Source organism: Pipistrellus hanaki, assembly GCF_964339955.1.
Source record: "Pipistrellus hanaki genome assembly, chromosome: 3".
Lineage (NCBI taxonomy): Eukaryota > Metazoa > Chordata > Mammalia > Chiroptera > Vespertilionidae > Pipistrellus > Pipistrellus hanaki.
The window spans coordinates 117,052,207-117,078,490 of NC_140505.1; the positions used below are offsets into that span (position 1 = coordinate 117,052,207).

At 34.1% G+C, this 26,284-nt stretch overlaps 1 protein-coding gene across 1 annotated transcript; it reads right to left on the reverse strand.

Moving 5' to 3' along the window:
* Positions 1 to 4,637: 4,637 nt before the first annotated feature.
* Positions 4,638 to 26,284, reverse strand: ALX1 (ALX homeobox 1). Its single transcript, XM_084876182.1, has 4 exons — positions 25,960 to 26,284; positions 22,864 to 23,168; positions 19,811 to 19,939; positions 4,638 to 5,256 (listed from the first exon to the last, which is right to left on the reverse strand). Exons 1-4 carry the CDS (start codon positions 26,186 to 26,188, stop codon positions 4,936 to 4,938), a joined length of 984 nt encoding a protein of 327 aa, XP_084732308.1. The 5' UTR covers positions 26,189 to 26,284; the 3' UTR covers positions 4,638 to 4,935.

Genomic DNA, 26,284 nt, shown 5'->3' on the forward strand with positions numbered 1-26,284 from the left:
TACGGGTACATCCCCAGTAGGGGTGTGCAGGAGGCAGCTGATCGATGTTTCTGGCTCTCTATCCCTCTCTTTTCCTCTCTGTAAAAAATCAATTAAAAAAAAAAATATATATATATATATATATATATATATATATATATATGCTACTAAATGACTAACGGGCAGTAGTGTACATAGTGTGGATATGCTGGACAAAAGGATCACTCACTTCCCAGGCAGGCCAGAGTGGGACCGCATGAGATTTTGTCACACTACTCCGAATAGTATTTAAAACTCATAATGGTATTTAAATTGTTTATTTCTGGAATTTTCCATGTTGACTGTGGGTAACTAAAATCTCAGAAACTGTGAGTAAGGGTGACTACTATATTCTCTTAAATCTTTAAAAGTGTATGTTGAAGTACCCAGATAAAAGGAAATATTATAAGTACACATTATGTGAAAATGCATGAAAAACTTCAGTGTGTAATGTCTTGTATTCTAAAGTTAGACATGCTGCCATAGTGGGTTTGGCTCAGTGGATAGAGCATTGGCCTGTGGACTGTAGGGTCTCAGGTTCGATTCCTGTTAAGGGCACATGCCTGGGTTACAAGCTCAGTCCCCAGTAGGGGGCGTGCAGAAGACAGCCAATCAATGATTCTGTCTCATCATTGACGTTTCTATCTCTCTCTTCCTCTCTGAAATTATTAAAAAATAAAAAATAAAGTTAGACATGCCATAAAATAGTATCATGATGAAATGCTCCAGTGAAATAATTTATTTGCCTTGTGGACTTAAAAAACTGCATAGAGGTATATAATTCAAAGGCTAAGAAAAAAAGAAAAATCCTTTTTCCATATCCTACTATTTATTTAGCACATTAAAGAATTAGCAAGACCCTGTAATAAAGCCTTGCTCACCAATTTTACAATATATTTCCAGGATAAATTATGGCAATTTAAAATGAGAATTATTAAAACAAACTAAAATACTCTGTTTTAGCTTTAACTATACTCTGTAAGACCAATCTTGCATTTAATCTGTTTTATACCATAAATGCCAACTCTACTGCTAAACATTTCACTTGTAATTTTTTTTTCATTTGGATCACCAGTAACATTTCTTTCTGGCTTGTATAAAATATATATGATGAGACTTAGAACTTAAGTACAAATTACTACTTAAGATATAGTTTTATTAAGCAGATTCCTTACAAAATCCATATTCAAAGCAAAATATGAAAAGTTATCAAGAAACAATGTCTATTGGAATTTTGGATTCCTAATTTTTTAGAGATGGCTTAAAGTTAGCAATTATATTCTAAATTAGAGGCCCGATGCATGAAAATTCATGCAAGAGTAGACCTTCCTTCACCCGGCTGCTGTCACGAACTTCCCTCTGGCACCGAGAACCTGGCTGGCTTCCCTCCGGCCCCAGCGCTTTCAGGAAGGATGTCCGGAATGACATTCGGAAGATGTCTAATTATCATATTACCCTTTTATTATTATAGATGATAAACATACATCTTTATATTCTAATCAGAGAAAAAAGAAGTCAGCCCAACTAAAACTTAAAAATTAAGTTCATTTCTATATTTCTTCCAAAATATTTAGCAACAGAGATGGTAACTTTTAAATTAAAATTTTATCTAACTCATTGTTTACAATACTATTCACATTAAATGTTGAAAGGTAAAAGTCAGGGTCACTGGTAAATTTAGAAATTTATTTTAAACTTTTCAAACAATTTATGTAAACACTGTAGTTGACTTTTAACTTTTTTAGCCAACTCATTCCTTAGTTGCCTAAAAACTACAATCAGCATAATATATAAAACAGCACTACAGGAAACACAGGGAAGTGATGCATGAATTCTACTATGGAAGTCAAGTGTTTGAGGAGAGAAAGTAAAGATGGTAGAAGGAAACAACAACATATCATTTGTAAGAACTGGTACTAAGTGCATTGGTCTTCCCCTTGTCCCTACCTTGTCGGTAAAAAAGTCAATGGCTAATTGAAATAATAAAACTAATACACTCCTGTAATTTATACACAGAATTTCATGGTTTTTTTCTCAAGGTTATATAGGTTAAGTTACTCTGTTATTCTTTTTTTATTTTTTATTGTTGCAGATGTTATTCTTTTGAGATATGTTGTAGGACTGAGGGCAAAGATTACCGGAGTTTTCTTCCTTCCTTTCTATCTTTTCTTTTGATTGCTTTCATAAGAAGTTACACAAGATAATAACTTTCAATATTCATAAGAAATAAAATATATAATGTCAGAAATCCTCAAACTTCTGAAATTTCATTTTATGTTTATGAGAGAAACTTCAAAGCTCATATAATTCTCCATTAAATTTATGTCTTATCATGAAATCCAAAGCACACTCAATTTCTCAGGGAAAAGAGTACAGGAATTATCTCTTAATCCACCTGTGTCAGAACCATGAGTGGAAGAAGCAGATAGGGGATGAAATGTGAGCAAAATGCCCAATTATCAATACTGTCAAGGATGATGCCAATAAAAGTAAATGAAACACCCTTAGGTTTTCCTCACTTACATATCTAAGTTCAACATTATTGTGAACAATATTAATTCCAGTATGAAACTTTGTTTAACCTAAGTTCATCAAGAGCAAAAGAAAATTCAGGAAGTGAATTTATGACCTTTTTAAAGATTTATACTTTCCTATTATATCAAAGTTCAATTATATTTTAGCAACTTAAATATATAATAACACTTTCAGAGAATTAAAAAGATGAGAGTATATTAACTAAAAAAATCGGTGCAATTCTTACTGTCATCAATTCTGACTGTGAGGCATGATTAAGGATGCTTTATTCATGTGTCTGTCCTGAAAGATTGTGAGCTCATTACAAGAATCATGGGTCCGTTGTTATTTAACTAGCCCAAATAGTACTTTACATACTGCAGGTGTTTTTTTAAAAATGTACTAATTGAATCAATTTTATACAGAGCATTGTGTATATAGAACCTCAATTAAAAGATGTGTTATAATTTTTTTAAAAAGAGCTATAGAAGCTTCAGCTGATTCTTAGAAAAAAATGAGAGGAAAAACAGAATAGGACAAAGAAGCCATGAATTGAGATTGAAATTGGATTCTGAGTTTCGTCTCTCATTTTAAAAAAATCAAAGTATTAGCCAAAGGACACTAAAATTTTAACTAAGAAAGCAAAGAAAATGAACATGAATACTATTAATTTGGGAATTTAAAACATATATTACATTTTAGTTCTAAGTTTTAGTTCACAAATTCCAACTAACCACATATATGAATATATAAAAAGAAGTTATTGTCTTCTAAAACATGAAGGATATTTAACAGCTGCCTAAACAATCTTTTAACACAAGCTCCTGCATGCAAGCATAATTCTCAGGGCCAAAGTTGAACAAGTTTGTCTTGGGAACAAAACTAAAAAGAGAGAACACAAAAGTAATAAAGAACAGAGTTATGATGAAGTCAAAGAATGTTTGTTTAGGACATCACTCATCTCCATCATCTGTTTGATTTAAAATTTTATTACAAAAGATGTCTAACTGCTGTAAATATTTTCCCACTAGGAAGAGATACTTACTGGATGTAAGTACTTTTTCTTATATTTAATTTTTAAATGCATGTACTCTTGTCCTTTAGCCTTTATATCTTCCAAGCATATCCGCAAAGGCAGTAGGAACCACAAGGAAGATGCTAAGAGAGTACAAAGAGCAGATCTTGCTCTGATCCATGCCATGAAAGTCATCTTCATTTCAATTAATTTACTTTGCCTTTATGAACTTAAGAGTCTTTCAAGGAGGTTGACATCTCACTCATCTGAAAAAGCTTGGAATGTGACAGGGGAAAGGGAGGAGAAGTAAATCAATGGGGTTAGCAATTTTCCAGATGCAATGTATTTTTCTTCTTCTCTTCCACCAGAAATTTTAGAGAGTCTTCTGACATTTTAATTCCCTATGCAAAACCACAGTAGCAAAAAAATGCTTACAGATGATATGTCAAAAAACAAACACACACATCAGTGCACTTGCACATAAAGTAAATATAAATCCAGATTCCCTACTCCTTTAACAGAATACATTTATTTCTTTTAGTGCATTTATTATGTTTGTGTATACCGTGTAGTCGACAACTTTAACTTAAAAGCAACAGCAGGTTTTGTAACTTTCTTTGTGTCCGATCACTAAAGCACTGAGTCCATGCTGACTTTTTCACTCAAAAGATGGCATTTATAAAAAACAAAAAACAAAAAATTGTTCTCATGACTATATTTTAAATCACACTGGAATATTTCAGTTTTCACCTTTAGCCACATGGTTTCAGGAAGCTGTGCCCAAATATTTCATGCAAGTGCTGGCTATTTTAGAAGAGTTCTTTTTGCGTGGATTGGAAACTAAGCATCTAGGGATTTAAAAAAAAATCTTTAAATCCTCAGCAGCAAGGGATATGCCCATTGTTTTGGAGCCAGAAAGGGAGAGATGGCATTTAACTCCCCAAAACACCCCGCTTCCATATTTACCTGACAGCTCCGGGATCCTGACAGCTTCCCCAGTGCATTTCTCCCTTTATCAAGTATTACTTTACAAGGGATTTCTTGTTGTGCAGGACTAACATAAATCAATCTATCACAGAGAAATTTATTTAATACATTTATTCTTTTAAGAAGGTTGCATGACCATATTTCACCGATTTGTACAATAGAAGAAAGTTACTACTAAAACAGAGTTTGTGGAGACTGGTGCATGGTAAACCTATTTAGTCCTCAGATGTTCACTCCTAGATTCTCATGTTAAATAATAACAACTATTCATTTAAGCTGGTCTCACTGTATATCTTGACCGTTAGCAATTCCACACACAGCAGCGTATTGTGATATCCTTTAAATACGAGCAATACGAATGTTTGACTTTTCCACTTAAAGAAAAATAAGAGCACTGTATGTTACATGGCCCATGAAATATTGGCAGTGTGCTCCTTGGCTTTCATTCGAAGGACTGCGATACTGGAAGACCTCCGCTCGAACTCTGGCTTGGTTTCAAACGCATGTCCATTGGTGGCCCCCGTCAGGAGAGAGTCAGTGAAAAAGTTGTTGAGGGGCACGTGGCTGAACTGGTTCTGGTGGTTTGAAAACCCAGTGTAACTGGAGTCTGTCCGAGGCGAGTGAGAGTAAGGCGTCATGCAGGAGGAAGTGTCACGTGGCACCATGCATGACGTGACCACAGAACCACCACTCGCATTGCCTGCCCACAGATTGTTCTGAATCTGGAATACAGAGAACAACAAGGATTACATTGCCGCGTCCTCACGTTTTTGTTCCCTTGCTTTCGTTACACTGTATTTGCTCAATTTTGTTAGCTCTTCATTGTTTGCTCCTGATGGGTGGTCTGCAATTACATTCTGAGTATGTAAAGTGATTACTGAAAAATAATTATTTGAAAGATTCTTCCAATTTGTTTTACTGTAATAGATCACCGAAACCCACATACTTAACCACATACATAAAAATACTCTCAAAACATGTCAATCTCTTGAGTATTCTTTTTACAGTCATAATTTCTAAAATGAAATCTGGAAGATTTAGTCATGATTCATGGCCAATTCATGTGCTTAGAAAAGTGGTTTGAAAGGTGGTTTTAAGTTTAAATATAGTTTTCATATTTCTAAACAAATGACACAATTTCATTTTTTACGCTCCATAGTTGGACTCAATGTGGCAGTTTTTGTTGGAAACAGTTGCTGACATTAAGCTGTTTGCTCTGTGGATATTTTTGATCAAACTCATTTTGGAAAATGTTTAACCTTTCATTGCCTTTTATTTCCTAACATCTTGAATGCATAGGTCTGTGAATATGAAAAATAAGTACATATTTTAAACATTTATTCTTTGACATATATGATTCAGTGAGGTTACAACAGAAGTATGACATGTAAAACAAATTTAGAATTCTAAAACATGATCCTTACCAAATAATGGAAGCAACTGAGACAAATATTCAAGTATTAGCAAAAATATATGAATATAATGTAATTACTAAAAAACAAACATCATATTTATGATTGAAAACTGGGTTATCACCAAGAAATCCACATTTCACAGCACTAAATCTCTACAGAAAACGTTTAGTACAACATTACCAACAAACACAAGTTTCTCTAAAGTTAGGAGCATGTAACAAAACCCTAAGTCAAATTTGCATAATATAAATTCTCAGTAGAAAGTAGATTAAGACTAGATATCTAAACGAGGATAGAAATACAACAATCACATTGCTTTACTGAGAAGCACAGAGAAAATCATGCCAAATGGAAGGAACTGAGGGAAAACAGAAAGGAATATGTTGTGTGGTGAAGGGTGGCAGACATGCGGCCTTAGGAGATGAAATTTAACCTCTGTCTGCCTTTTGCAGCATTGTTGCAGTAGATTTGTAGTGGAACACAGCAGCAATGGACACATTCATCGCATCTGGCTTTCTTTCAAACAATCATGATGATTAGGATTATCAATTACAATGTTTTCTTATATTTATTTTTATGCAAAGATTCCAGTTTACTACATCTGGCCTTTGGTGTGCCTTATAACACCCAAACTTAAATTGTACTTTTTAAAAACAACTTACTTCCAGTTTAAAGTAGAAAATATGTGAGTGACGCTTCTAGATCACACTGACAGAGAAGTTACTCTGTCGCACAAGAAAGACCATGTAACTAGTTTCAAACTGAACATCTGATTCCATCTCTTAGGTGGGACTGCAGCAATTGGCAAGATGCTCATTTTAGTTATATCCTAATGATAGTTCTTTATATGAATATTTTGTAAGCTGCTATAAATGTCAGATCTATGAGATATAGCTATAAATATGTATAATAATATGCACATTTTATTATTCCTTACATGATCATAGTCTAGTTGTTTTGATTATGACTCATTCTATGATATGTATCTCACTTTAGAAAAATAGGTAATGATTGATACCAGTGATTGCTGAATTATGTATTTCAAACCAACAGGAGAGACCCTTGATGTCATTACCCTGTCCAGCTAGCTCTTCTAAGTTGATTTGGTTGATTTTCCTCTGACATTCAATCAAACATTGTGCTACATTGAAAAAACCACAGTCACATGTCTGACAAAAGGGCTTTCAGGAAATGAAAGTGAACTTGCTTGCTTACTTTTGAAAAAGTAAATGAAAGGCAAACTAGTGGCAGAGAAAGATTATTTATATTTTATGTTTGTTAAAGGATTTGTCAATCTATACATAATGTTTAGAATTTATTTTTAAAAGCATCTGCTCATATTCTAAATGCATAGGAATATATTTACCAATTAGGTAAAAAGGGAAAAATAAGAAAGGTATAGACAAGGAAGGTAATATGTGAATGTAAATTAAGAAAGTATTTCTTCCTAAAAGAATTAACATTGAACTATTTATAAGTTGAAAAGAAATTCTCCAGTTTCCAAGACATGAGAATTAGATGTTTATATTTTTATCAAAACTTCTTATTTAGACATTATTAGGCAAATTAAATGTGTTGCTTTTGGTGAGAGAATTTCTAACATATGGACATATTTTCAGAACAGAGCAGACTGGTAAAGCAAGTTACCACAGCAATGCTTTTAAATAGATTTGGGAAGATACATTTGCATGGATGCAATAGTGTCATGCATTTTTACTGAAATGTTCTGTTTCCATGATCTCTATCTCCCCTCACATCCCTCATGTCTTGCTCTCATTTTTAAATTTCTGATACGTCTTCATTTGATTTTAGGGATTTTGTTGGTTTTCACATTGAAAGCTATGTGTAAGTCATAAAATTAATATCCCCAATGAATTGAGGTTTTCCTTCCTTTAAAGCTTCATTTCTTCTGGTTATTTAAACACCCAGATGATAATCAAGATGAGGCTCATGATAGCTTACCATTATCAATTACCATGTGTCAGATATCATATTAAATGCTTTATGAAGACTTCTAATCATTATAATGCACTAAAAGGTGTGAGCTTTTACTATCTCCATTTAGTAGAAGGTAAAACATAGAGTGGAGAACTTAAGAATCTCACCCAAGATTGAATGACTCCAATGGTGGAGATCGAATCTGAATCCAGCAAATCATAAACAATGTCACAGTGGTGTAAAAATTATAAGTTAAGATTGCTTACTTACTTATTCTTATTCTAACTTTGTGGGGGTTGTTAAGCTTATTCTCTGAAAGCAAAATCCTCAATGATTGCTCAGATTCTCTTTATCCTCAGACCTACCACAACACAAAATAAGCCCTTCGTACAAATTTATTAAGTAATTGAAAAACTCTAAGAACATGACATTTGAACTGATCCATCTTACAGATTAATCAAACTTTTATGGGCAACACATGATAATGTATCTACATTTTGTTCCATAATTTGAAGTCTAGAATCACCATACTACAATTATCATCTTAATAGAAATCATAAAAATTACATATTTAAACCTTGCCAACTATATTTCTCTGGGTAGATTTCCACCCCACCCCCCCACCCCCCTCTATGAAATACTTATTCTGTATTACAGATGCATCTTCTTGGAGATTCTGGTTCATTAAGCAGATGTGGCTCAAGGAGTCTATGTTTAAAAAAAGGCCATAATACACACATGCAATTCTGAAAATCATCAAGGGTTGGGAAACACTGTTAGACTCCAGCTTCCCTCCACATGCAAAAATCCTTCCTCCATTTTTAGTTATGTCCGCTGCCATTGACAAGAAGCTCACCTGTTTTAAAAACACTCCGTTCCCTTTTGGGGAGCTCTATAAAAAAAGCAAGCTGTTACCTTCCTCTATCTATTGCTTCTATTTATGTTCCTTAAAATGATACAGAATAGGTAGTGTATTTCTCACATGTGAAAACCTTCAAATATCCTACAACATTATTACACATTTGCAAGTCTCTCTTCTTTAAGCATTCCTCATATGCCTGGTTTCCAGACTGCTCATTCCAATCACATTCCCCAGATATGCCGGAGGTTTTCAACACCCTTCACCCATGTCAATATCCAGCACTGAGATCATGTTCTATCAGTTATCTGAACACAACTACAGGGGTATCTGGCAGGTAGCATCATTGTTCCAGATTAACTACTTCTGTTAATATTTAAAGGCAATATTTAACTACAAAGTTGTTTGATCTTGTGATTTATGAAATCTGTTGTCAAGGTGGTCTCATTCTATGGCTGTTCCATGCCTCCACCAATTGTATTCTTCTGTAAGTGATCCTTCTAAAGCTACATGTTAGGTCTACAAGTCATATTGTCTAAAACTGTTTATGTATGTATATTTGTCAACAGAAAAGCCATGCAAAAATCTCACTCTCTGACTCATTATAAGAAATACTATATTTTCTGTTAAATTTTGAATGCATATTTTTTCTATAAAGAATTGTTACTCTTTTGGATTATTTCACAGACACCTACAATGGCAGTGCCCAGCACCAAATAAATTGTGGGGTGTTTCTGTCGGCCTCTAACTGTATAATAGTCAAGGGCTTTAAACCAGAAAGAACGTTATTAAATATCCTTCTTTCATGTGTACTGGAAAAGAAAGAAAAAGGCTGCCTGCCTTCACACTTTTTCTTCTTTGTGTTTAAAAGGAGTGAAGAATCTTAAAACATTCCATGTTTTAATGTGCTTCACAACGTTTTTAAAAGTTCTAGGGATATGTTCAAAGCACTGTCCAGGGAACTTAGCCAACTGCCTCCCATTAGCATGAATAGAAGTTCTGCTGACTTCTATACACCACTTTGAACATTTATTTGCCCCTTAATGTTTTCCTAATCAAATAAAAAGTTAACACTTAATTATTCCATGACTTTGAATTTTGGAGGAAAGTTATTTTTTTGTGTGTGTCTGATTCTTTCCAAACTGAAAACAAATTTATTTAACATTAATTTTCATTCTAAGAAATTAAAAGCTACAGGTAGGAAGAAGAGGGTTCATATATAGTACATGCATATATACACACATGTTATTAACATGTGTGTATTTTGTATACACATACAAAATACACACATGTTAAGAGATGTATATACAAAATACACACATGTTAAGAGTTCTTCACTGTGGATATATATTTGTCATGAGCTAAAGTAATATGGTAAATCATGGATATGAAATTACCTTCACCTAGAAACTTTATATAGGTATATTCTTATATAACCAAAATTACAAAGAAAATTTTAGTATGCTAAATATGTGCATATTTAAAATATATTTGCCTATTTTATTGAAGTGAGTTAGTTTTTCTTGCTTTTTAAAAACCTTGTTAGTCTTTGTCTTAATTTTAAAGTAGCGTGATGTGTAAAAGACATCAAAGAGTTTCATGACAGCATTATATATTCTATATACTAATATTAGTGCTATATGGAAGACAGTAGCCTATGGATTTAATCTGGATTTAATAGAGACACTTATAAACATGAAAATATACGATTAACAGTCATTCCTTAATTTCAAAGCATCTCTAAAACCAATATTCATCTAAAATAATTTCATTTAACCATACTTCTCCTTTGTATATATAGACTGCTCCTATCTACCACCAATATCCATATATGCACACATAATTACATATACCATATGCACACATAATGCTACTACATGCATACTACCCTCACATCAAATAACCACACATTTCCCTGTTAAAGGTTAATTAAAAAAAAACCCACAGAAATCAGAGATTCACAAAGAGTTATTTGTGATGCTAATATAGCAATAGCTTATTTGCTTTAAAATACAAAAGTTGATTTTGGTTTTTCATCATTGACAGAATGCTTACATTTATTGATAACTCTGCATATCACTTAATACTTACTATATAAATTTATTACCACATTATCACCATATTATTTACCAGATTTTTTATATGGTCCCTTTAAAAAATATAAACATCACTTTTTACAAAAGCAGTTCAATTTTTAAAGAGACTATTACATTATTTACTAGCCTATCACTTCCTTTAAAATGCAGGGTGGAAAAATATTAATAAGAATCATATGTTTGGTAACTTGTAGATATTTTTAGCTGTTGACTAACTTTAGAGTCTCTTTAACTTTTCTGGTAACTACATCAGGCAGGAGGTTGCTGGCAGGGAGAAGGAATTAAGTGTTTTTCTAAGTAGGGAGTTTGCTACCAGTGAATAACACACACAGAGGCTTTGTCCATCTGGGAAAAAGTCCCAATGAGAACAAATCACAGTAAAACGATTGATTGATCATGTTGAGGTACTACTTGAGATAGACATGAGGTTGCACTTTCATTGGTGCCTACTTATGAGGTGTCATTTAGCCAAAGAAAAATTAATATATTAACTTTTATGGAAATCATTTACATTTTAAAATTTCCAAAAGTATATATTCTCAGCATATAGTATTATTAAGTTGAAGTGGCTAAAAATCAATTCATCAGAAGTGGATCACATAGTAAATATTGAATGCTATTTAGATTTTTAAAATAAAATTCCATCTTACAAATATGTACAGAGATTTGGAATAAGAAAGAATGCATTTTCTTTTTTTAAAAAAAGTCATTGTTAGATATAACAGTTTGTATGAGGCCAATAATCTGAGAAAAAATTGCTTTACAGAAAAATGAAAGCATATATCTCTTCTTAGTACAAAAACACAGGCACTAAGTTTCATAAGCAATGTTAATGTTTGGAAACTTTCAGAATGACATCATATAAATGTATTCTAATTTCAAATAATATTTGAAATACCAAGTCAAATATATAAGAAATATTAAAGACATTTTTTTTCTTTTCCTTTAGTTCTGGGTGTGTTCACAAATTTTATAGTAATTATCAACAAAAAAATTATAGGAAAGTATACCCTATATTCTTTACAATAAAACTTTTTGGCTCAACTAACTTAAAGAGGTCATAAAATCATAGTACTTGCATTTTCTATTTTATTTATCAATATCCAGCAAAAAAATAAAGTACTTTCCGATTATTTTTCACTTCTTTTTACATGTATTTTAATACATGCATGATAACTATTGCTGATTTATCAGGGCCTGACACAATTTCCATATTAAAATTAAGTTCACTCCCAGCCGTCATGGCTCAGTGATTGAGTGGACCTATGAACCAGGAGGTAACGGTTTGATTCCCTATCAGAGCATATGCTGAGGTTGCAGCTCCCAGTGGGGGGGCCTGCAGGAGGCAACCTATTGATGATTCTCTCATCATTGATGTTTCTGTCTCTCCCTCTTCCTTTGTCTCTCCCTCTTCCTTTCTCTCTGAAATCAATAAAAATATTTTAAAAATTGATTTCACAATAATAAGAAACATTAAAATATGAAGTTTTCCTTGTAAATTAAACATGCAAATACTCTCATTTTCATAGAATAGTTTAAATTTTAGAAATGTCTAATTTATGTCAAACATGAACTTTGAATTTATTCTTAAAATCCTGAATAAAGTCATAAATTATAGATATTGTGTATTTGTGTTAACTAAAAAACTGAAATTTCATTTCTGTGATTTTTTAAATCAAGTGTGAGTTTGTGCAAATTTTCTTTCCTATTTTAATGCTCATGATTTGGAAAAGAAAAGAAAACCCATAGGAACATGAAGCTTAATAAATATGGTACAGATAAAATTCTGGATTAAAGTTTTTCATAAGGTTCACTAACCTTATTGTCATTGATTAACAATAATAGTGTGAACTGCAAGTTTTAACCCCTTGTCTGTTCTCATAGACTTCCCAGGCTTCCATGGCTTAATTTCCCCCTGGTTCTTCTCTACTCTCCTGTAAGGTAGTTTTCATGTGTATAAGAAACATTGGCACTCTTCAAAATCTATTTTTACATTTCTTCTTATTTGTTTTGGTAATCTCAATTTTTATTTACTTTTACCTCTTAATATGTAAAATACTGTACATCTGAAATGAATACAAAATATTATTGAATGTCAAGTATAATTGGAAAAAAATAAAGTAATAAAATACTTATGACCAATTCAGTTAAATTTAATGCTTTAACAGTGGTCACCTATTAAAAGCAACAACCAAAAAATTAGCTAAGTTATAATTATTGGTATGTCATTAAGTCACAGTAAACATGAATATTAAATATTTTAAAGAACCAAATTTATTTTCATAATCTAAAACATGAATGCAGATTACTTCTTGGAGGACATCCTTTTTCCCCTTAAACTATATGTATTATCAACAAAATAAGAGTTATTCATCATCTGTGTCTAGCTGCATCGTCAGCAAATTGTTATTGACAAAATCTGTTTCATGCTACATATAATTTACTTTTAATATATATATACTTCTATATGAAATATTTATACATATTTATATAAAACTTGCTTGTATTTAATTAAATTAATTACCTTTATCAATTATAAAAATTATATTTATTTGAGTAATAGACTATTATATCATATCCCTTGTGTGATTTTAAATATTTGTGCTTTTAATCAGTGAGAAATTGTATAATATCAATATGACTTGTGGGCCTAATGATGTTTACGTTTTTATCCCTCCATTCATAAAGGGAGTTTCACTGTATAATTATTTAACCGTTGTACTGGTTGTTTCATATATATGAGACTATTCATTATATCAAACATCAAGCAGAACTATATTACTAACGTTTTTCAAAGCTTACCTGGGTTGTTTAAATATTTGGAAAATATAGAAATAACAGTAATAAAATTGTGAGACTTTCTCCAAAGGTTAAAAACTGATCCAGATACCAAATTGCTACCCCACAGTTGTTTAAGGAGGGAAGTTCCTTATTCCTTATTTAGCTTAAGTAAATGGAAACTTTAATTAGTATAGAAAATGATGATAGAAGAGGATAGGGTGAACAATATCCTCACAATGGCTATTTTATTGCTTTATTATTTCCTTTTATTTTTTGTTTTGTTTTTGTTATTTTTTTTTCTTTTAAAATTGCATCTAATGTTTGCATTAGAATTTGTTACACTAGAAATGTTGTGCAACCTTAATTTGTGTTTTAAATTACCACAATGATTACAAATTGTCTATAACTGGAATCCAACTCTTAGTATGTTCATACTCAAAGGGGCATATATTAATGAAGTTATCAATTAAACATTAGAAAACAAGATACTGTGCAGGAATGTTTGTAATTTGTTAAGTATAGATTTAGTTATGAATTTCACTATGTAGTAAGTAAAACCTCATTAAAATTTTTCTTGGGAAAAACTTGCATTCCTTCTTTGAAATTTTTGATGAAAATATTTTGGAAGAAGAAAAATATGCTCAAACTTTCCTAAAGTAACCAGACTTAGTTATCTTAATTTAAGAAGAAATTATGTTAAACTGAATTTGGTCTTCTCCTAGATCCTTAAATAGTAAATTTGCTGACAGATTGAATTAGTTTAAATGCTACAGCATACATATAAAAGAACATTCAAAATATTTTTTCCTCTCTATTGTAGGAAAAAATAATAATACCTAATGGCTACTATAGAATGGTTACTATTTATTGAGCACTCATTATATACTAGGCAATGTCCTAAGTAATTTGCATGCATTGTTATATTTAATCTTTTCAAAGATTATATGAACTTTATCCCTATCTTAAACATTCCTTGAAGTTAATTTATTTGGGGAAAGCTCCAAAACATAAGCGGGTATAGCCAGGATTTGAACTCACCACTCCCTGCCTGTGAGCCCATAGTCATACATTCACACCTGGCCCTCCTCAAGTCTCAGGATATACCAGTAGCTGTTTAGAAATCAACTTATTCCTCTCGAAAAAGGAAAAAGCTTTATGATGATGTTCATCAGCATCTACACTACCAAGATGACCAACTCTAGCACTAACAATGTTTCCATTTTACAAATAAAGAATTTGAACATTAAGGAAGTAAAGAGACTTATCCAAAGTTGCCCCACTAGTAAATGATCAAGTTAATACAATCCAAAACAAATCTAAGGACATAAAATTAGGGTTCCTTGTAAGAATGAAGGATAGTCATAATCTTCCAGAAATTTTTATACTTTAAATATTTTATTCACCAAAATAATTTTTAAATGCTTTGGTTTTGAAAATTACAAACAAATTACAATCTAATATTGATAGATGCTTTCGTGCATTTTCAATTGAAGGGCAAAGGTATTTTTGGTTGCTGGGTCTGATTTGCATCAAGAAGTGTTTGCAGAATTTGGTACAAATATCACCTGGTTCTTTTTGGGGGGATATGATTATTTTTATTGTTGACACTATTGTGATATTCCCATTACCCTCTTTGTTCACCTCCACCCAGTCTCTGCCCCCCTCCCCTCTGGCCATCACCACACGGTAGTCTGTGTCTATGGGGTGTGCATATACTAGTATATATTCCTTAGCTAATCCCTTAACCTTCTTTCATCCGGTTCTCCTCTGCTCTGACAGCTGTCAGTCTGTTCCATGTATCCATACCTCTGTTTCTATTTCATTCGTCAGTTTATTTTGTTCATTAGATTCCATATAAAAATGAGTCACCTTGTTCTTAATTTGTCCACAAAGAAAGAGATTTTTGTCTGGCTCATTTGTACAATCCCCATGCATACAACAGTACCACACATACTATATTTATTGGAAAGGTTTTAGCAAAATCTTTCTAGTCTATTCCTTTTAGCAGATGAGGAAATTGGGATAGAAAAAGGAAAAGCTCAATGCTTAAAGACCACAGAACTGGTTAATAGCAGAGATTCAGAAATCAACTGTGGTACTGGAAATTGATTACTTTTAGGTTTATAATGTACTCCTGAAAAAATATACACTGAATAGATGTGAATCAATACCCATATACATGGGTAGGCAAATGTGGGTTTACATTTGTATGTGAATGAGTTTGTTCTTGTATTATTATCTATTAATTATTACTTATCTGTATTACATGTGTAAACCCACTTCTATTCATCCTTGTATAATTTGCTTAATACTGTGGTGATACAAAAGTAAGAACTGAGTCATCTTTTAAAAAACGTTCATAGTAAAGTGGCAGGCAGACCCTGCACACAGCCCATCACAGTCAGTGGAGAGAGTAATGTGCTGATTAAAGGAGGCCTGGGAAAGGGTTTCATGGAGGAAAAGGGGTTAGGAGAGGGGAAGGGAATTCAAGGGAGAGGGGACAAGTTCAGCACAAGCAATGAAACAGTTTTTTGTTTTTCTTTTAATATCATGTTTTGGAGAACATCAAGCAGTTTAACTTACCTAAATCAGACTGTTGTCGAATGGCATCTAATATTGTGAGCTAAAGTGTTTTTTTGTTTTTAATACTATTTCAGTATTACATTAAATTATTTTAGTACCAATATCACACCACTCACTTTCTTATTATTTGTTTGCTATCAAATATGAGTGAGCTCAAGAAATATAATATATGAAAACAGTCTAACAGTGTCTACATTTTTAATGCTTTGTGTCCTTATTTTATACATTAAGAAATAGAAGTATTTTTGCTTTCCAAGGTAATTGAATGATTTAAGGTCAAAGCTTAACTATTTCAAGCTCAACGGTACATTATAGAGATAATGTTACATAAGGTGCCCTGGCCTCCCACTCAGAGACCCTGGGTTCTGGCTCAGTTACTGGCTGAAGAGAGTCGGGCTGAAATAAGCCCTCAGCCAGCAGTTATTTTCTTGTACTATTATGGCTGCTGTTCCTTTAGAGCAATGAAGACAGTGGAAACAAAGTGTTTAGAACACATTAGAAAATATAATTAGTATTCATAAGTAATCATATTATATGTTCTATATGGATACCTTTATGCTAAGTCAGATCCGTATCCACCCTGGGCAGGCTTGAGAAGATCTTTCTAAGCCATCTCTGTTTTTCGTGTATCTCTGTGTATGCCTTTGCTTTCCTGCCAAATTTGCTAATTCTTAGTTTCTGTCCTGCCTCCAACATTTTCTAGTTTCCAACTGTTTTTATAATTAATAAAATTTTTCTATAATTAGTAACAGTAACCAAATTCAAAGTTTTATTGCACTGAGCTGTTGCGTTCTATTTCAGTTTCTGTTTTTCCCATTATACATTTCTATTTTCAAGCCACAAGATTAAAAAAAAAAATCCTTTAGGCTGAAGCTTGGAAACATGGTACTGTCGTAATTCTTTTTCAAACAAAGTAAAAAGTAAACTCCATATTTTAAAGTTAAAACAAAATTTCCCGTTACTGTAGGGGAGTGGAAGACACTTGATTTCAGAATTTCTGCCAAGCAAACAGCATGTGACTTACCAGTGTAGAAAAGCACTATGGATGTTACAGTATTGATTTTATTATTGTTGACAAGTTACACTGTCAAAATAACTTTAGCATCTGATTTTTGTGCTTCCATATTTAAATTATGAGGTGGTATAACCAATGTACATACAGTATGGAGAAGCCACAGGGAGAATTAGTGTGAAATTCCCATGACTTGTGAGGGGAAATTTTAAATTACGCCTTTGCTGGAGTGCAAAAGTCTCAAATGTGTAATTTGTACCATTTTCTTTCCTGCTAGAGCTGCTAGGTTGCCTCATTCTGCTAAATGGTAAGATCTAAAGCTATGCAGCACAATAACACAATGTCATGATAATCCCTAGGAAAAAGGGCATCTAGTCAGAGTATATTAAATAATATTAAGCCACTATAAAAAGGTTAATTGGTGCCAGCACTATAATGAATGCTTTAGGCTACACTGAAGACAAAATGGGAGTTAGAGATAATGCAGCCAACAGCAAGAAACAAAGTAAAAAAATGGGGTTTACAAGAAAAGGAATGACAATTGAAATAATAAGGTATAAAAATATATATAATCGAGTGTTGTGGAATAAACTTATCAGACTGTTAAAAGTCTATCTGAAAAGAGTCCCTAATATCTAAAGTCTTCATAGTCTACTATCGCCTCTAATAGATCAAGATTATATAAAATATATGCTATGTCTATTATTTTTTATTGGTATTTCACTGGTCGTGAGCACATTTGCTGCTCCCCTAAACTAAAGTGCAAATTCGAATAAACAACTTAAGCTGTATGCTCCTTTGGTATTGATTTGCTAACCCTCCAATCATGTAAACATCTTTGCTGAGACAGTCTGTATTGAGAGTTAAGATCTTGCCCTTGGGAGCCAGAATGCCTCTGGTCAAATCAGGGCCTCCCCACCAGTGGAAGGAGTATATGCCTCACCTCTCTGCCTCCGTTTCTTCACATGAAACATGGGGATAAATACTAATGCATCCCACATACGGTTTCTGTGAGGACTGAATGAGTTCATATACTCAACCTGCTTAGAAGAGTGCCTGAGAGAGTAAGGGCGACAGTCACATCACAACCAGGAGAGCCCTGCAGCACCTATTCTCAGGGGAAGGGGCCCCTAGCACTCTGCTCAACCAGGACACTCAGACTATTCAGTGCATAACATTTCCTTAAGCTTGTGATACAACAAGTAACCAGGAGTGTATACATGCTTTTAGACAGAAGAAAAATATAAGGAACCTGCTTCAAGACACATTTTTAAAAGTTGGAGAAAACACAGTTCTTCTCATGGCAGGTGTGGCATTTAGTCAAAAGGTACCAGCCAACTGCAGGGCAAGGCTGAGCCATAGCCTCCCCTGAGAGACTGGCCCGCAAGGAACTACTTGTGTGGTACAGACCAATTCCTTAACTCACCTGGGTCTGCTTTCCTAACTTCTAAAATGAAGAAGCAGAATAAAATGATCTCTAAGGCTCTTGTTCATATATATAATATTTCCTGAATAAATTTGCTGAATTTACTGAAGGGGTGAAGGTCTCAAAATAGGTTATTAAGGGTCCAAAAAAGGCATCAGAACATAAGGACTGTAGAAAAATCGAGGACTGAATTCATACTAAAAGGGTATGAATTTATAGTTGAAGAAAATGAATACCTTAAGTAAGTTTGGGGCTGTGACGATTTCATTACAGGACTGTAAAGGTATTCCACCAACATACATGTTACATATTTGTTACTTAAGTGGTCTCTTCAGTGCATAACATTAAACAGAAAGGAAGTAAGTAACAGTTGGGTTGTTCCTTATACTATGTGTCAGTCATGTACCAAATACAGTTCTGAATAATTCAGTGTTAGGAAAAAGTAATTCTCATTTATAAAAGCAAGAATATGTTTTACTTATTTGCATTACAAAGTATGGATAAGAAAAATAAAAAACCTAAATTAAAAAATTAGAAGAAAAAATAATTTCTAGTCTTTGAAATAAGAGCTCCCATTATAAAGGGAAGTGTTTTTTCACATGATAAAAATTTTTTTTTAATTATATTCAGTCCTAATTCTACATGCATGTTAAGAAGCAAAGGACTGAATGTTTCCTTCAATGAGCAACTTCAAAGCTAAAACAGACAACATAGGAAAAGAGATTATTTTAACAGGAATGCAGGCTTCATATACTACATTTGACACTAGGTTGTGTAGGACTGATCCATGAAACCTTATCTACAGAGATAGCATGACAAACAATATTCAATATATTTTTTTAAATAAACAAGGGAAGTGATTTTAAATAATTAAAATGCAGAGTAATTAGCAGATGTATACAATTGAATGGAGCTACTTCAGGTGTTGCATTCTATAACAAGGAAGAGACCCTGAAATATTGTTAAATGAATGGCTCTGGGGGGGAAATAGCAACAAAATAAATATTTTAGTAAAATAAAAATTTAACAAACATGAAAAAGTCTTGAGTTTAAAGTTCTCATTCCTAACCTTTACCTTAGATATAATAAAACCTATACTAGCTCTTTTAATAATATACACACCGCATGTATTTCCCTGGATCAGTATTCCACACAGTTTATCATACCTGAGGATAGCTGTCAGTCCTGGGCAAAACTGATATATCATAGGTGGCAGCAAAATGGCTTTTAGCTTGTTGTATTTGGCCATAACGTTCTCTTTTCCTCCACTTGGCCCTTCGATTTTGAAACCAAACCTAATTTTTCAAAGAAGTAGAATTTTAGCTAAATAATACTTGATAATATAAATGTGATGTTAAAATAATTTAAGTCAGAAAAATAAATCAGGTCAATACAATTATTAATAAAATAAATTTTTATCAGAAAAAAAAATCCACACATTTTACATTCTATTTTACCTTGATATACGTGGCATAACCATGAGGCACTATAAATTAACATAAAAAACAAAATACTTTAAAAACATTTATTTAATACGTTTGAGCCTCTTTTTTTTTTGCATTTATGGAAAATAAAACGGATTTAGATTATATGATCCTGAAGACTCATATCTCCAAATTATCATAGATAATCCTCCTCTCAGAGAATGCTGCAAGTATGAGAGATGTTCATGACTTTTTAATTTGGGGTTATGCACATGACATTAACCCAGCCAATTTATAATCAAATGAATATCTGGGTCTATCAAAAACAATTATCTTTAAAGCATTTCATAGAGTGAAGACTTTTCTTGATTATATCCATACTTAGATACTGTTAGAAAAAAATTAAACATAAATTAATGTAAAAATATATGCATCAGCAGAAATATCATGATTATATAGAAACATAAAATATTAAGATTAGATATAATACTGAGCATGATGGAGACAAAGGGTAAAATGGAATCATCTGAAGTACAATTATGGTTTTAAAATAAACTAATGTGTTTACTACATCATAACATTTATCTTCTCTTATAGAAAATATTCAGCCATCATCAAACTTATTCTCCAATTTAAACGACTTACAGTTAACAAATAACAAAAGGAATGGAGCAGAAATAACCAAGTGTAAAGAAAGTCTGTGAGCTAGTGGTACTTCTCTACAGGGTTACTACACTCTCATACTAACAATGTTTATCACAACCAACATTTTCCACAGAGGGTTAAATATTCACTAATTCATACTTATCACTCTCCAGAATTTTCATTTTAATATTTTCATGTATTAAAGGGAGATATAGAAAAGCATCTTCAATATGTATAAATTGATATTTTTTAGTAGACATGACACAAGCAGCTTCTAGGCACTCTTTAGTCTTTACAGAAAGTGTGTTCAGAATATAAAATATTTAGGAAAGAAGCTGAAAATCAAATATAAAAATGCAAATTGTAAAAAGCCTTTTACTAAAATTACTCGAAAGTTTTATTCATTTGCAAATTCAATTATGAACACACTTATTAATACATTTGAATACTCGGTTTAATATGTAAACATATATTGCAGATTTAAGATGGCACTTCGGAAGAGTTTTCAGCAATTAAAACAAGGCAAAGGGAGTTACCTGTTCAGTGCGGTTTCTTAGAACACTGCTGGCCAATGTGTATTATCCATTATGCCCAGACTCAAGACAACATCAACAACCAAACCAAACAAAACATAATTCCTTGCTGTCTGCACAGATAGCCACCAAGAGCATACTAAGGGAATTTCGTAGTAAGGTGTGGGTTTTGTTTTGTTTTGTTTTTTCTCTAAGCAAAGACCTTGACCATCTCCTTAAAATGGATGCCAATAACCACTCTGATGTGAAAAGCAGGAAAGAAAACAACCCGAGTAAATTAGGTTCAGGCTGGCTCTCTGTGCATGTTCTTAGACAAAAAATGAATCAGGATTTGATGACATGTTAAGGGGGAAATATGCATTGTACACAGCTGATCCCTCTGTATGCAAACACGTTTTCTATGCTCACAAGTATAACTGATTTAAATATGTGGATACCAGGAAAAAAGAACACATGCGGGTTTGTGCTAACACTTGACAATCCTAAATTTTTTTGTTAGCATCAACTTTCTATATTCCTACTTCCTGGACTAAGATAAAGTAACCACTTGCTTCCACAACTAAAGAACAAAACCTGCTGCTTGTTACCCCTGCACCACCAGATGTTGTGTTTAATGTGTAAAGGCCTTAACGATGGCTTAATCTTCAGAATAAATACTATTACTCCACCAAGCACCAAAGTGTTCACTCATTCATCTATCCTGTAGTTTATGGGAACTGCAAAATTCAATAGTTTCCTATTTAGAGTAATAAAAGCATGCCAGAGAAAAAGGTCATTCTTCCAAATGATTGTTATTTGTAACCTAATAAAATGTAGTGTAAGAATATCTACTCTAATAAAAATATGCCTAAGAGGTAGAATTTTTATCCAGTATAATTTTTTCTTTTCAAATGATTAAAAATATAGTATATTAAATCATCCAATATTGATAATCTGAATACAATTTATAATTCAGTACATGTTTTTAAATTATTTTATGATCATTATTCCTATTTCCTCTGCAAAAACCATATAAGTTATCTATATTTAAAATATTGAATGGAATGACATCACTGGCAACTACTAAGGTGATAAAATTGAAAATGAGTTTATGATCTTTCTTTAATTATGTATAATAAAAGTAGATTTGCTTTACATAACAATTGGGATTTTATGGGATTGTTTCTTTTTTTCTTTGTCTTATTACCTTAACTTCGATAAAATTATAGATTTATAGGCCATTATACAAATATCAATATCTGGTTTATAACCTTAAAACAAAACTCAATAGTTGATAAAATAGAAAAATAAAATAAAAGCACCATGCATTAATAAGTGAATAACTATGATTCTATCTGCACTTTAAAATTAATTTTTGCAATCAGATGTATGTTAAGATATTCAGTTCTTTAAATAATCAATGGTTTTATGCCTATATAACTCAAGTATTCTTTTTTATGTTTTTATGTAAGTAGTTAAATTCTTTGTAAGTAAAAAGAAATTTTAGTAGACCTACATGCATAACATTGTTCTACATCTTTAAATAGTTCCTTTGTGGCAAATGCAACTATTGAATTATTCTAACACTACCGACCCACACCCACCGGCGCCCACCCAAGGCCATCCTGTGGCTCCTACCTGGACCCTGGCCTCAGTGAGCTCTGTCCTCAGAGCAAGTTGTTCTCTGACGTACACGTCTGGGTAATGAGTTTTCTGAAAGACCTTCTCCAGCTCCTCCAGCTGCAAGCTGGTGAAGGTGGTTCGGTGTCTCCGCTTCTTACTGCTGGACACATTGCTGTCACATTTATCCCCAAGTTCATCCAGTTCTCCCTTCTCGGGCATCCCTTTCACAGGAGACATGCGGAGACTGTTACAGTTGTCCATGGCTCTGTTTAGTTCAGTGTGAAGTGGCTGTCCTTCTACTTTAGTGATCCCATAGTTCACTGTAACCAGGGAAAACAACAGTTCTCAACATTGGGAAGCATTTAGACGCAGGACTTCAGCTGTAATTTAGAGCATCAGAAAAATGGTCTGCTAATGATTTATTGTGCCAGTGTTAATTCAATCATCGCATCAGGCACAAGTATTAATCCACTTCAGGCAGGTTTAAAGGAATTTTAAAATGTGTACATGGAACTCATCTAGCTTGCCCAAATTCATAGTTCTACAGGACTAATGCAATGTTTATGCACATAATTTATAATCAAATTAAGGCAGTCAAATTAAAAGTGCTCTAGATTTAAAAAACCTAAGTGAGCATAATTTTTGAAAGCTGAATCAAACTTAATAAAAGTCATATATTTATTCACAGCAGACAAAATTAAGCTACTTACATGGCCCAAGAAAGACTCTTTCATTTCAAATATCTGTAAACCAAAATCCAAACTCTTCCCAAAAGTTATCTTCCTCTCCAGACAAAAGCTGTAGATTTCCCACATATTATTTCTAATATATTTTGAATATTTCAACTGTATATTCATTTCTGCATTTTAATTTTTTTCAAAAAGTGATCTAAATTTTTAAAAATTATTTTATATTAATTTTTTGAACATGTTTTCTAGAGAAAGCTGAAGTAGACTTCTTCAACTTATAAATTTGTTTACAGTTCTTGCTAAATATGTCATATTTATTCTTAAACTCATAAAATATGTTTTAAGGTAGAAAGCTTTATTTTTTCCTCTAATAAAGCACAACAATTAAAACATCTATTAAAAGATTACAAAGAATTACAGATGGCATTTTGTTTAGGGATGTTTTAATTTCAGTTATTTCCTCCAGACTTGGTTTCATGCTTGGGGTATGATATCAAACAAAAAATGTATCATGTGGTGCCACACACACTAACACACATACATACACACACAAATGCAATTAATGCACATAATAAAATGGGAGGTATTTTTTGAAAAGTAAAGTCAACCCAGCCAGAACAATAATTTCCAATGAACTGTCAAAAATTTTTTTTTGGCTTTTGTCGGTATTGAAACGATCTCTGACAATTTATTTTTACAACTGCTTTGATCATTATACCAATATGTTGAACTCCAATACCTATATGATTGAAATGCCAAATAACTTTTGTGTAAAAGATGTGATGTAAACCTAAGTATAAAGAAGAGCCATGGCTGGTTAACAATCCGGTTTTGTCTCTGGACAGAGCTGAATGGGGAACTGCGGTCATTAGGGGCGGGGGAGGGGACGCAGTCCTGAGAGTAAGGGCATCTCAGGGAAGAGACAGGACTTTGCTAAACGGGGCGGACTACTGCCTCTGTACACCTCCCTTCTTTCAGATTCAAACTAGTCCTAGTAGTGCGATGCTCATTTAAAAGTTGATAAAGTATCAAAAATCACCTATTTCTCTTCTTGTTTTGGATCCCCGACAATTTAATATATTATGATTGCGTTCTACCCTGCAGTCAGCACAGGGCATTAATGAACAGAACCATTTAAAAACAAAATCCTGTCCGTTCTTACGTAGGTACCTAAGAATTCCAAAAATCTAAAGATACTGCGGTCTGAAAAATACATCCAGAAAGCCAACCATTTAGTGTATTAAAAATAAAAATTAATGGATGCGTCTTTCTAAATAAATGACTGAACCGATTAACTGATTTTCTCGGTCGCTTTCGCCTTTATTTTTGGCTTAACCTTGCAAGTCCAAAGTAACTTGCAACACTGAATAAAATATGTACTGTGTACAAAGTATTTAGAAAATGAGCTACTATGAGCCAGCGCTGGCCAGATCTTCAACCTCCATTAAAACAGGGGGCAGGAGGCTTGTTGTAAATATTTCACACTTAATTCGTTTGTTATTTTAAAGCAGCCTGCTCCTTACAGCTTAACTGTGGAATATATACAATGATAAGGAAAAGTCCTCTTGGAATTGTAAACTTGATTGAGCTGTCGCGATCTGAGAAAAAAATCGGTTTGTATTGGGTTACAAGATAGAAAGATGGTTTGTTTTGATAACATTTTGACTTGGAGATTCTTGCCCACTCCTAGGGAAGATTTCGCTCAGAAGCATTCCGAGCGCTTCTGGGGTGACTTTTAACGTGGAGTCAGAAAGCTGCAGATGCGGCATTCCTGAGTGAGTGATTATCCTGGGGACCTTGCCCTGGAGCTACTTAAAGCGACTATAGTTCAAAAATGTGTGTTGTATGGCAAACCCCAAGAAGCAGAAATTGCACATTCACAGCGAACCTAGCAACTCTCCAGCTTCACACAGAAAGGTATCGCTATGTCTTGGGGGGAGTAATAAATTTTTTTAAGGTTTTTTTCCTCTAAAGGAGTTCAGAGTGTTCTCACTCGTGACGACAGTGACATCCTCCAAGGAGCGGTGATGGATTTCAGCTCCCGCGGGCGGCGGCGGGCGGAGGAAGCGCTGTCTTGACTCAATTACGCTTTATTTACCGCCCGATCGGCTTACGCCCGGCCCTGCGTGGAGCGGGTCCGGACCCTCGGGGGACGGCGCTGCACAGCCCAAGGGGAGCGGGGCCGCACCGCAGGGCCGAGTCCCCCAGATGCATCTCCAAAGCCGCTGGCAGCCCAGCCCCGCTGCCCGGTACCCGCACCGCGTCCCTGCCTCCCGCCGCCCTCGGGCTTCTGGCTCCCGCTTCCCTTCCTCCTCCTCCGCCCGCCCGTCCCCACGGGTCCCCGGACTTCGGATTCGCTGACAGGTTACGGGGCCGGGGCCGGGGCCGGGACCTGGGCTAAGCCGGGCCGGGCCGCACTCACCGCCGTCCTGACAGGGCGAGGTCCGCTCCAGGCGCACGTGGTGCTCGGCGCGGGGCGGCGGCCCGAAGGCCTGCGCGCATTTGCCCGCCGCGGCCGCCGCTTTGCTGTAAAAGGACTCATTGTCCAGCGTCTCCATAACGTGCTCCAGCGCGCCGCCCGCGCCCAGGTAGAAGTCGCTGCCCTTACTCTGCGGGCTCTTGAGGGCGAACTTCTCGCTCAGGAACTCCATGGTCCCGGGGCCGCGGAGGCCGGAGGCGCCGGGAGGGAGGGCAGGGGCGGAGGAGGAGGGTGAGAGGAGGGCCGAGCGCAGGGCAGGGGAGCGAGC